Consider the following 12948-nt stretch of genomic DNA (forward strand, 5'->3'; position numbering starts at 1 on the left):
GCAAATGTTTCAAAACTGCCTGAAGTGCTCTTGGCTTCTCTAAGCCCAAAAATGGGAGTCTCCTGCCAGACTTCCCTGGAGACCCCGGGAATGGGGTACCAGGACTCCTTCCTGAGCCCCAAAGAACTCTCGTGGGTGGGGGATGTGGAGCCTCTCAATGCAGAGACCCAGCTCTTACCTTGACCCACAGGCCAGCCAGCCGGGGCAGGGCGGTGGGGGGCGGGGGCGGTCCTTCTCTCTCACGCCTCAGCCCCAGCCTGTCAGAAGCAGCTGGCCTGGGCGGGGGAAGGCACCCGCTGGGATGGTCCCTTCCCCAGTGAGGAGGGTGGGGGCTGCTCATGACCAGATTCTTAAACATATTTTTTTTAATTTTTTTTAAGATTTTTAATTTATTTATTTGACAGAGAGAGATCACAAGTAGGTGGAGAGGCAGGCAGAGAGAGAGAGAGGAGGAAGCAGGCTCCCTGCTGAGCAGAGAGCCCAATGCGGGACTCGATCCCAGGACCCCGAGATCATGACCTGAGCCGAAGGCAGCGGCTTAACCCACTGAGCCACCCAGGTGCCCCATGACCAGATTCTTAAAGCCGAAGTCTGAGCCTACTACCCTTAGTGTGGGTTTCAGACCTCGGGTCCTAGATTGTTGCCTCCCAAGGCGGCTCTAGGCCTGAATTTGGCACTTGCCACATGTAATAACCTTTTTATAATTTCACTTTCTCAAGTGTGCCCTGGGTATGTTCTGGCTCAGGAGAAGTGAGGTGGGATGGGCTGCCATGGACAGTCGTACAGGTGGTGCACTGCATAAGCTCAACCCTTCTAAGGGGCATCAAGTCTATTAAGATGTTTTTCCAGCATCTGTCCATAAAGTAACTTAAAGAGTGGGCATGAGGTACCCTGTGGGCTAATGGGGGGCCGGGGCCGGTGGTGATCAGGGTGGGAAGAGGCCTACCCCTCACCTCAAGTGCAGGCAGCTCTTCTTGTGGGACTGAGCCCGCCACCTCCACGCCTCACTCTGTTCTCTGCTCTTAGGAGTGGCTGAGCAGGTTCGGCTACCTGCCCCCTGCAGACCCCACAACAGGGCAGCTGCAGACACAGGAGGAGCTGACCAAGGCCATCGCGGCCATGCAGCGGTTCGGAGGTCTGGAGGCCACCGGCATCCTGGGTCAGTCCTCCAGTGGTGGTGGGAGATGGGGTTTCCCCTGACTGCCCCCTGGGCCCACCCTGGCTACCCCTTGGGACCCTTGGCCCTCTCCAGCCTGCCTGTGGAGAGTGGGATTAGGGCTGGGCCCGCTGTCCCTGGGGACATGGATTCCCCAGCATGCTCACCACCACCAGCACGCTCATGTGGGTGCAGTGTGGGGAGAGTGTGAGCCAGCTGTGCCCAGACCCATCTGCATGCCGTCCAGCAAGGTCTCACATGCTTGAGCCCATGGGGGCCTAGGGGGCCAGCTGTCGGGGTGCGATCTGCCCGACCACAGTCCCAGTTGATTCTTGTCCCGTGCAAGTGGCAGATCTGTGCAGCCCAAACTTGCAGCTTTCCACGGGAAACCAGAAATCTGGGCTGTTTATGTGAGCACACCAGTTTTTACATGTTGGCAACAAATCCCTGGCTTGGAGAGCCCCTTCCATGGGCGGAGGGAGCGCCTCTGTGCCCAGGCCTCAGAGGAGGCGTGAATGTCCGTGTCACAGCAGAGCTGGTCAGGTGCGTGTGCTCTGAGCCACCGGGAGCATCAGCCTGTGGGATGCAGGTTGGGGCTGTGCTGCCTCCCACGGCCAGGGTCCCGCGGCGACCCCTCCGATGGGTTTGGGCACTGCCGTGGTTAGTAAATGCTTTGCGTGGCCCCTGTCCTGGTGGTGGACATTCCCCCGACGGTGAGGCCTGGCACACTGGAGTCCTGGGTAGGGCATGGGGAAGAGGGCCTGAGCCTGGTGCCAGCTCCAGGGGACCTGACCTCCAGCTGCCCCTGCAGACGAGGCTACCCTGGCGCTGATGAAGACCCCGCGGTGTTCCCTCCCCGACCTCCCGGCCGCAGCACCAGCGCGAAGGAGGCGCCAGGCTCCAGCTCCGACCACGTGGAACAGACGGAGTTTGTCCTGGAGGTGGGTGAGCTGTGCCTGCCGGACCCTCTGGGGCCCAGTGTCAGAGGTTGGCGCCTGTGAGCCAGGCTTCATGCACGGGGGTGGGGGGTGTCCTCAGTTCCGGAGGCTGGAAGCCGGAGGTCCGGGGGTTGCGGGGCTGGCTCCTTCCGAGGCTCCATGGCGGGCCGGTGGGGGAACCGCCCCCAGCATCTCTGCTGGGTGCTACTGGCCGTGTCCGACCCACCGTGGCCTTCTCCCTGGACCCTGCATCCCCCGCCGTGTCCTCTGACTCACCCCATGCAGGAGACCTCGTCTCACTCTTAACTCCAACCACAAAAGCCTGTTTCCCAACAAAGCCTGGGTGGGCAGCCCTGGGGAAGGATGTGGGCACCCCCATCGGCCCGGGGTGGGGACAGGGCCTGCACCTGGTGGACAGACCTCGGTCCCTGACCCCACTCCCCCAGGGTCCGCACGTTCCCACGGGACTCGCCCCTGGGCCGCGACACGGTGCGCGCACTCATGCACTACGCCCTCAAAGTCTGGAGCGACATCACGCCCCTCAACTTCCACGAGGTGGCAGGCAGCGCGGCGGACATCCAGATCGACTTCTCCACGGCTGACCACAACGATGCCTACCCCTTCGACGGCCCCGGCGGCACCGTGGCCCACGCCTTCTTCCCCGGAGACCACCACGCCGCGGGGGACGCCCACTTTGACGATGACGAACCCTGGGCCTTCCGCTCCTCAGGTATGTCAGGCTGAGGCTGAGTCCCATGGACCCCGCGGGTTAGAGGCCCAGGGGAGGAAGAGCCCCCACGGCCCAGAGCGGCATGTGACTGTCCCGCGCAGGGAGGCCAGCCTCCACCCGCCGTCCAGATGTCCGGCTGATGTTGGGCTCACAGGCGTGGCTCGAGGTGTCTCCCCCTTGATGGGCTGAGTGGGCTGGTCCTTACCCTGGTCCCAGCTTCCAAGAGGCGGCGGAAGCTTGCAAGCCTCTGGGGGCCTTCACGCGCTCGTCCCCTCGCTCCCTGAGCCCCACTGGCCCTGGAACAGGCTCCCAGGCCCAAGGTGGGCAAAGGGGCGGAGTCCCGTGGCCCAGGGCACGGATATGCGCCCAGAGATGGGGTCCGCTGTGGGGTCAGTCCACACTCTGGCCTGGGGGGAGCCAGTCCCAGCCTGAGGAACCCGCAAGGACCCCACAGCGCCTGTGGGTCGTTTGCATGGCGGGAGCTCAGGCCCAAGAAGCCCTTGTAGACCCACGGAGGGCCTCGGCATGAACCAGGACAGTGAACCCCTCACATCACACCCCCCCATGGGTGCCCCTAGCCTCTGCACGAGCTTGTCCTATCCTTGTGGCTCAGCCTGGCTGGCCGTGCCTCCGCTGACCCACTGCTCCCCGTGTTCCCAGATACCCAACAGATGGACCTGTTCGCGGTGGCTGTCCACGAGTTTGGCCACGCCATCGGGCTGAGCCACGTGGCGGCCACAAGCTCCATCATGCAGCCCTACTACCAGGGCCCAGTGGGCGACCCTCTGCACTACCGCCTCCCCTATGAGGACAGGGTACGGGTCTGGCAACTGTATGGTGAGTCCTCCCCCAGAGTCAGCCACGAGAGTCCCCAGGGATGGGGACGGAAAGGCAAGGGACCCCAGTGCACAGAAGGCCCTAGGAGGAAGGCATTTTCCGTCTTGTCTGTTCGCGCGAGCTCAACGTCTACACTCTGAGTGGCGCACGTTAGCTGCACCCCCGTGCGTGTGGGGTGAGGAAACGGCCTGTCGCCGGGCTCCCTGGATGCAGGGCCTGCAGTCCTGCTAACAGAGCTCGCCCCGGAGCCTCTGAGCCCCGGGCGAGGTCCCGGGCCAGCCCCCAGACAGCTGTCGGCGGAGACCACGGCGGGCACAGACGGCACCCCAGGCCTGTGCAGACCACACGTGTGCCTGGCGGCGCCCTGTCTTCACAGCTATAAGGGAGCACCAGCCACCCCCACTTAGAGATGGGAGGCCGGGTGGCCTGTGGCACCCGACAGAGCCTGCCTTGGGGACCTGCTCTGCTGCGGACGCGTCAGGAACTGGCACGGGAGGAGGCCCCAGCCTGCCAGCCTGGGCCAGATGGGTCTCCCATCCCTGTGTGCGGCTTTGGTCTCCCTGCCCCGACCCCAGTGTGCCCCCGCGCCCCCGCACCATGGCCAGACCCTGCTCCCCTTCCTGCTCATGGCAGCCCCTCCCCCACTGCCGCGAGCTCCCCAGCGCCCTCCACCCTCTGTAGCCTCTGGGCTTCCCCTACGAGAGTAAAAGGTACCCCATTAACCAGTCAGGGTATACAGGTCGGTGGCCTTTACCACTGACCATTTGCCCATTTTCCACTTCTGCCTGGTTCTGGAACATTCCTTATCACCCCTGTTCCCCCCTCCCCCACCCGGCCGCACCGACCTCCTCTCTGTGTGCACGGCCATGGACTTCTCACACAAATGGAACGCACCTGTGTGGCCTTTTGTGTCGGCTTCTCTCCGTGAGCGCCCTCTTCTCCCGGCTGCCAGCCACCCGCCCACGTCCCATGCCACCGCTTCCTTCCCTCGGTAGCTAAGCGTCCTCTGTCCACTCGAGCTGGTGGACACACGGGGCGTTTCCCCCGTTTTGGCTGCTGTGCTCATTCACAGACATGTTTCGGTTGGAACCCCTGTGTTTGGCTCTTTGGGTTCTCTCCCCATGAAGGGGTCGGGGAGGCAACCTCATTCTGCACCCAAGAAGGGGCCTGGGGGGATAGAGGTCAAGGAGCATTCCTGGGGACCCGCATGTCTCCTACTCATGCCGCAACGCTCTGCGTCCTGCGCACGTGTCGGGCCTGCCACCCAGCGGCCGAGGTTTTGTCCAGGGGTCCCGGGGAGCGGGTGGGGTTTGCAGGGAGGCGGACTCCCAGGTTTAATGCGTCCCCCTGTCCCCACAGGCGTGCGGGAGTCTGTGTCCCCCACGGCGCAGCCAGACACCCTGGAGCCCGAGGAGCCTCCACTCCTGCCCGAGCCCCCCGACAATCGGTCCAACTCCCCGTAAGCCGTGGGCCCCTGGTCTGCACACCATGGCTGGCACCACCCCTGACTGTGGCTCAGAACCTCCCGGCTCTTCTGAGAAAACCACAGCTCTGGGGGCCGCGTCCCTTTCCTTAAACCCCAGATAGCAGAGGGGCACCTGTTCACCCTGACCCTGGGCAACAGAGGTGGTGAACCTCTCACCTTTACCCCAGATATGCACCCTGTAATGCTCCCCGATGCCCCCCTCCCTCCGCACTCTGGACGCCGGGAAAGGGGTGCAGGCTGTGGGTTTTGGGTTATTAAGTGTAGTTGACACACAAAGCTCCCTTTAATTCCCTTTTCTGTCTTGACACACACCATCGTCCTGCACCTCCGAGCCCGCAGGCAGTGATGTGGGGGCTCTTTCCAGGGTTTTGTAAAGCCCAACTCCTCAGAGCAGCTCAGGAAGGGGGTTCCTGCCAGCCGGCCTGGGTCTGTGCCCCCAGCCCCCACATCCCCTCCCCCCTGCCCCCCCTCCGCCCCCGCCCCAGTACCCCGTTTCCCCTACCCATACCCCTTCTCTCTTTCCAGCCCTTACCCACCTCCCTCTTCCCTAGCCACCCCCCTACTCTTGTCCTAGCCCTCCCCTCTCTCTGCACCACCCCTCCCTTCTCCCCTTCTCTGCCCCAGCCCCCACCTCTCCCTTTCTTACCCCCTCCCCCTTCCCTCTCCCCTTCTCTGCCCCCAGCCCCAGCATCCCCTTCTCCCCCACCCACCTCTCTCTCCCCCAGCCACCCTTCCCACTGCCCCTCCCCCAAGCCCCTTCCCCAGGCCCCCTGGCTCTCTCTGCCCCCAGGCCCAGGAAGGACGTGCCCCACCGCTGCAGTACGGACTTCGATGCTGTGGCCCAGATCCGCGGGGAGGCCTTTTTCTTCAAAGGTAACCACCACCAGGTCAGGCGCCCAGTGAGTGGCTGACCAATGGAAGGGTGGGCCCCTCAGGTGTAGACGCGGGGGGTGGGTGGGTCTGCAGCCCCACACCCTCTCTGTCCCCACAGGAAAGTACTTCTGGCGATTGACACGGGATGGGCACCTGGTGTCGCTGCGGCCCGCGCAGATGCACCGGTTCTGGCGGGGTCTGCCGCCGCGCCTGGACAGTGTGGACGCCGTGTATGAGCGTGCCAGCGACCACAAGATCGTCTTCTTCAAAGGTGGGCGGACCCCCACCCGGCGCTCTGCCCGCAGGGCTGCTGGGGCCTGGGCCATGCCCCGGGAGCCCTGCGGTTTGCTCGGGGTGGAGACAGCTCACCCACGGGCACAAGGCCTGAGTGTATTTACTGAGCACCTACTGTGTCCTCACACGCTGGTGGCCATGGCTGCTGCTGGGTGTGCAACACAGGCAGGGGTCCCCCCTCGTGCCCGCAGCAGGCGATTGGCACCTGCACGTGATGAGGGAGTTAGGGTCAGGGAGAGCTGAGGGAACAGCATTCAGGTAGAGGGAATGGCCAATGCAAAGGCAAGAACCATCCTGCTGGGCACCCAGATTCCCAAGGAGGGGGTGAGGCCAGAGTGGGGTGCGGGAGCCCAGAAGTGCAGGTGTGCACCCACGGGGAGGGAGCTGGTTTTGTTCTCTGCACGTGGGAGCCCCAGCCAGGCCCCACACCTTCCAGGGCTCCTCGTGGTGTGGTTGTGGATGCGTCTGCTGCCAGCTGGGTGTTGTCCCCCTCACGCCTCACGCCTCCCTGGGCACAGGGTTCCTTGGGCTGAACTGGGGAGGCACTGCCTGCTCTTGGGGCGTGGACTGGATGCAAGGCCCGCGGCAGGAGTCCCACGGGTGTGTGGGCACCTCGGGCAGGGCGCCTCGCCGTCACACATGTGCTGCCCTGTGCGCTGTGCTCTGGGGTGAGCCACCCCACTTCCCCGGGCGGAAGCCACACTCCTGCCCTGACCCAGACTGTCCAGCCCAGCTCTGTGCAGGCTCCAGAGGCTGACCCCTCCCCACCCGGGGACCCCCGGAGCCACATGCTGTGGGCCCCCTGACTGGCAGAATCTCTGCCTCCTGGTCCTGCACCCCAAGGCCACGGCAGGGAGGTAGGAGCTACAGGAGACGGTCTCCTAAATCGGGGTTATTTCTCAACATTTGAACATCGGGAGACCCCCGCGGCACCAGCATCCAGCTCTCAGACGGTGTGGCCTCCTGGGGCCTGAGCTGAGTACAGGCCAGCGGGGCAGATGGAGCCGGTCAGCCGCGTGCCCCCTGCCCTTCCCGTGCCCACGTCCCACCGAGCGGGGAGAGGAGCCGCGAAGGCCCGAGGCCCCAGGCCCGGTGCTGGCAGGACTGGTTCCTTCTGAGGCTGCGTGGGAGACTGTCCCTCGCCACCTGGCCCTGCCTGTGTCCCTCCGGGCTCTGTCCCTCTGTATGTCTCACTGCGTCCTCTCTGACAAGGACACCAGTCAGCGGATGTGAGGACCCCTTGACTCCGGCGTGACTTCACTTCTAACTCATTTCACCTGCAAAGACCCCGTTCCTCCGTGAGTCTGATGCCGAGGTCCAAGTGGGCATGCGTTTGGGGAGCCCTGTCAACCCGCCGCAGCAGCTCTTCGCGCCCGAACGGGGGACCTGTCTCTCTGAGGAGGTAGCAGATACTCCGCACGTTTCTCGCGCTCCTGCCCGTCACCTGCCAACGCCTGGTTGGGGCTGGGCAGCTGTCAGCCGTGAGCTGTTGGGGTGGTCGGTCCATCCCCTCCGGCTCCCGTGGGTCCGGTCCCCGTGTGCGGGGCGACTCGGGAGCCAGGCTCCGGGGGGCTCCCTGTCGATGGCCCCTGTTATTTCAACCTTCAGGAAGAGCAAAGCCAGACAAAGGGGACACGCCGCCTGCAATGCCGTTGGCGCTGCCTGTTGGCCTCCCTGGATGGGGCCCCGCCACTCAGAGCGTGTGGCGCGCGTGGGGGGCCGCGGGGCGCGCCTGCTGCCTCCCTCCTCCGGGCGGACAGCAGCTGCTGCGCGCTTGGCTGTCCCTTGGCTCACGGCTCCGGCGGGAGCTGGGAGGTGGCTCCACCGCGCAGCGCGGTGATCTTGGACTTCCGGGAACGTTGCAGAAACAGCCCGTGAAGGCCACGTGCCCTTCATCCAGCTTCGCCCCCATGTTCACATTTTACTCTGTTTGCTTCCTTTCCTTCCTACGGATGGTTCCGGGCCTGTGTTTTCCTGAATCGGTGGGAGGGAGCGGCCAACACCGGGACCCTTTACGAGCGTCTGCCTGCCCCCAGGCGCCTCCGTGGCGTCCAGACCGTTTCCCCCCTCCCCGGGCAGGTCACCCGGCAGTTTCTCCTGAGTGACTTTTGCTCTCGCACGTTTCCACAGGAGCCTCGAGGACAGATGTGTCCTAGGCCACCCCGTCCGCAGTGGGGGCCGTCCAGCAGCGTCCACTGCGCCCACCCCGGCAAACGCACCCTCCAGGTTCAGCCCTCCCTCGTCCCGTGTCTCCTGCCCTTTGCGTTGTGGGCACAGCTGCCCTCCGCCCCCCTCAGCTGTAGGGGAGCTGTGGGGGGGGGGTCTGCTTCAGGCGCCCCCTCCCCACTCAGGCAATCCAGTTGTCTCCTGTCTCTGGCTGAGGATTTTTTTAAATTATGCTTTTAACTGTGGTCAAAAAAAAAAAAAAAAAAAAAAAGAAGCACCTAAAACTTTATCATCTTAACATGTCCATGTGCCCCTTCCCACGGTGTGCAGCCACCACCGTCCACCTCCAGGACGCTTCCGTCTTCCCAGGAAACACCGGCCCCCACCCCGCCCCCACCCCCGGTGTCCACCCTTTTCAAGGTGATCTATTGTGTGGTCGGGCCACCTAGTGTGTGTCCACTGCCCACCCGCGGACGCTGGGGGTGCTGCCCCCTCTCGGCACCTGTGAGGGATGCTGCTGGAACGAAGGTGCCCGTGGACCGCCTGAGACCCGCTGCGGACTCTTCCCGTATCTACCGGGAAGCGGGATTGCTGGAGGCTCTGTGTGGAATATTTTGGGGACCGTCCAGACCGTTTTCCCAGCGGAGTTACGTTCCAGCAGGGCGCGTTTTCTCCACATCCTCCCCACGCTAATCCTCACATCTCTAATTAGTGACCTCAGGCATCGACCCATGTTGCCTTTTGACCATTTCAGCATCTTCCTTGGGGAAATGTCTAGTCTAATCCTTTGTCTGGCAAAAGGTTTTTACCTGTGTTCTTCCCTGCCCTCCCCCTGCTCCCCGCTCCTCTCCTGTGTATTGAAGAGCCGCTCATCACCAGGCCAGAGGGGAGAACTTGACGGGCAGAACAACGTAGTAATATTTCCCAAGCACAGTCAAGGATGTGCCCCCCACAAATACCCTAAACTGTTTCTTTTTTTTATTTTTTTTAAAGATTTTATTTATTTATTTGACAGACAGAGATCACAAGTAGGCAGAGAGGCAGGCAGAGAGAGAGGGAAGCAGGCTCCCCGCTGAGCAGAGAGCCCGATGCGGGGCTCGATCCCAGGACCCTGAGACCATGACCTGAGCTGAAGGCAGAGGCTTTAACCCACTGAGCCCAGGCACCCCTAAACCGTTTCTTTTTAATTTGACATATGGAATGCAAGTTCTTGGTGATTTCTAAACGTCTCGCTTCTGTGTGAACGCGGACAGAGGTGAACCGCATGTCCGCGTCAGGCCCTGACCAGTGGCCTTCCTGTCTCTGCCCACAAAGACGACAACGCCCCGCTGGGTCAGAGCCCCCCGGCCTCCGGGGGTCGGGCCATCTGTCCCCTGTCTGTGGAGCGGGTGCCTCATCAGCACCCGGGTCCCCAGGCTGCCGGCAGGTGGGCCGACCCCGTGCCGGGCACAGAGCAGGTGCTCAGTAAATACACCGGGGCAAGGTGGGGCTGGCGATGGCACGGGGCTGGCGACAAGGAGAGGGACGGCTGGAGCCTGCGCCCCGCGGGGTGGGCCGAGCTCTGGCCCACGGCGCTCTCTCTCACCCCCAGGAGACAGATACTGGGTATTTAAGGACAATAACGTAGAGGAAGGATACCCACGGCCCGTCTCAGACTTCGGCCTCCCGCCGGGCGGCGTCGACGCTGCCTTCGCCTGGGCCCACAATGACAAGACTTATTTCTTTAAGGACGAGCTGTACTGGCGCTTCGATGAGCACACGCGGCGCATGGACCCCGGCCACCCCGCCCGGAGCCCCCCGTGGAGGGGCATCCCCCGCACCCTCGACGATGCCATGCGCTGGTCTGACGGTGAGCCCCACGCAGCCTCCATCTCCCCACTGGCGGAACGGGGATCAGGGCAGACTCGTTGGAAGCCGGCTCGTGCACCTGTGTGCCCCAGGGCCTTTGCACCTGCCCCGCACCCTGCAGACACAGCCCGGTCACCTGCTTCAAGCCCGTGTGGTGCAGCCCCACCTGGCAGAGGGGAGAACACATCTCCCCTGCACAGGGGCTGCTGATGGGGCCAGATGCTTCCTTTCTGTTTTCAACGCTCTGTCTCCAACAACTGGAGCGGCCTGGCACATAGTAGGCCCTCAATACACATCCCGTAAGAGAGCGAGCATTCTCTCGTCTGTCCCCCTGCCTCCTGACGGGTGCCCCCGGCTCTCCCTGGGAGGCCCAGGCTGGGCTGCCCGCAGACAGCCACCAAGGCTGAGACAGACCATCATGGAAGACGCCTCTCCCCCATCTCCCCGCTGGCCTGTGCTCGGCTCCCTCGGCCTCACCCCTGCGTGCCACGGTGCCACCGCTCACAGTCTCTTCTCCCCCAGGTGCTGCTTACTTCTTCCGCGGCAAGGAGTACTGGAAGGTGCTGGATGGTGAGCTGGAGGCCGCCCCCGGGTACCCGCAGTCCACGGCGCGGGACTGGCTGGTCTGCAGAGACCCGCATGCGGACGCGGAGGCAGCGGGCGGAGAGGCCAGGGCCCACGCCCAGCCGGGACAGCACGGCCAGAGCCGCGCTGAGGACGCCTTCGAGGTCTGCTCCTGCACCTCGGCCGCCTCTTCTCCCACAGGGGCCTCGGGCCCACTGCTGGCCGCCTCGCTGCTGCTGCCCCCGAGCGCCCTGTGGACAGCAGCCAGGGCCCTGGCACTCTGACCACCGCCAGCCTGCGAGAGGGCAGAGGGGCCACGGCTGGGGTCTCTCCGAACATGGGCGATGCCCCCACCCCTCCAGTGCCCGGACCAAGAGTTCCTGCAGCGCCACACGTGGCCTTGGGGCTCCAGCCTGGCGGAGAAGGACGCACTGCGGACTCCCAGCAGAGACCACCGGGTCGCACCCCCGACACCCCGCGTGTTGCGAAGAGGCCAGCAGAGGGCGCTGCCCCTCAGGCGCTCGGCCAGCACGGGGGCTGACTGCCGGCTGTTGAGCTGGGGAAACTCGGCAAGGCAAGGCCGGCCAGGCCAGGCTAGGGACGGGAGCCTGCCGCTGCACCGCCAGGACGCAGTGATGAGCCCGGGGACGCGGGGCGGGGACGGGCGTTGGGTGGGCCTGGGGACCTCCGCCTACGCAGAGCCAAGCTGCAGCCGTCGCCAGCACCAACCAACCTGGTCTGGCGCCCCGACTGCGGCAGCTGGTGCTTCCACCCACCCCTGGGGGGGCTCTTGTCCACCCCTGACTCCTGTTCCTGTGGGCCTGCAGCTGCCTCCAACCCACACGTGAGCCCCCAGGATGGGGCGGAGGTCGGCCCACTTCTTGACACATTTCAGACAAACATGACCTCTCCCTGCTTCCTCCTGGCTCAGCCTCAGCTCCCTGATGCCCTGCAGGCAGGAGCTGCAGGGTGAATGTCCTCGGGGCAGGAGGGGCCATGCAGACTTGCCCCAGACCCTTCTGCCCTTGGGAGGGACCAGGGCTTCCAGGAAGAGGCCTGTGCCGTGCCCATTTCCTCGCTGGGGCTCACTGACCCCTTCCTATCCAGCACCTCCCGATCCCCATCCCTCGGTCCTCACACCCATTTCCCAGGCAGGGGAGTTGAGGCTCAGTCCTGGGACAGGAGCCTGCTTCCCCCGCAGGCAGGTCTCAGAGCCGGGGGCTCGGGCGTGTGTGCCCCGGGCTCGCTGATGAGGCCCCTCCCTGTGCGCTTGCTGCTCTGCGGGGACGTGCAGAACGAGACCGTGCCTGTTCTCGGGATGGCAGTGGGACACCGGCTGCCAAAACCAGGGAGCCACCCAGCAGGAAGTGCAGGGAGGCGGCTGGGTGGCTAGTCTGGGAACCGCCCTCTCACCTGGAGAGGCAGGGAGAGGTGCACCCCAAAGTCAGGAGAGAAGGCCTGGGGGGATGGGTGTGGCTGGCTTACCCCCAGCTGCTCCTCCCTTCCTAACCCAGGCCTGCCCCCCACCTCTCCCCCAGGTGTTGGGACTCGCCCCTTCCCCAGAGAGGGGTGGTGACCCCTCTGATTCCAGAGGCACCCACAGGCCTGAGGGTGGGTGCACAGAGGGCCTGCCAGGCCCTGTTAGAGCGAGCACCCCAGACACTGGCATGCCCGGGACCTGGTAGAATGCAGATTCCCAGCCCTGCTCCCCACGATCAGAGCACAGTGGGTGCACCTGCCACGTGTGTTAACCCCCAGCTGGGTGACGCTCTGCTCTCCTGGGGGTCCGGAAAGCCTGAGCAGGATGGGCAGAAGCAAAGGGAGGAGCCGGTTATGTGGTCAGATGGAAGAGGCTGGCCAGGGAAGGAAGGTGCAAATGTCTAGGGTATAGGGGGACCCAGGAGGGCAGGGCCAGCCCATGGGGGTTCCCTCCCTGCAAAGGAGGGGCTTGTCCAATCCCGCACCCCCCCTTGCAGCCGCTGACTTCAGGGAGGGGCAGAAACGTTCATACTTCACCACCTGCCGCCCCATGTCCCACCCCTACCTGACACCCAGA

The 12948-nt window shown here is 64.3% G+C and overlaps 1 protein-coding gene across 1 annotated transcript; it reads left to right on the forward strand.

Annotated features, from left to right (window-relative positions):
* Positions 1–1017: 1017 nt before the first annotated feature.
* MMP17 (matrix metallopeptidase 17) lies at positions 1018–11366 on the forward strand. Its single transcript, XM_044241027.1, has 9 exons — positions 1018–1159; positions 1968–2097; positions 2541–2824; positions 3485–3661; positions 5021–5120; positions 5938–6020; positions 6139–6291; positions 10072–10329; positions 10851–11366. Exons 1-9 carry the CDS (start codon positions 1120–1122, stop codon positions 11174–11176), a joined length of 1551 nt encoding a protein of 516 aa, XP_044096962.1. The 5' UTR covers positions 1018–1119; the 3' UTR covers positions 11177–11366.
* Positions 11367–12948: the final 1582 nt, after the last annotated feature.

Source organism: Neovison vison, chromosome 3 (genome assembly GCF_020171115.1).
Source record: "Neovison vison isolate M4711 chromosome 3, ASM_NN_V1, whole genome shotgun sequence".
Lineage (NCBI taxonomy): Eukaryota > Metazoa > Chordata > Mammalia > Carnivora > Mustelidae > Neogale > Neogale vison.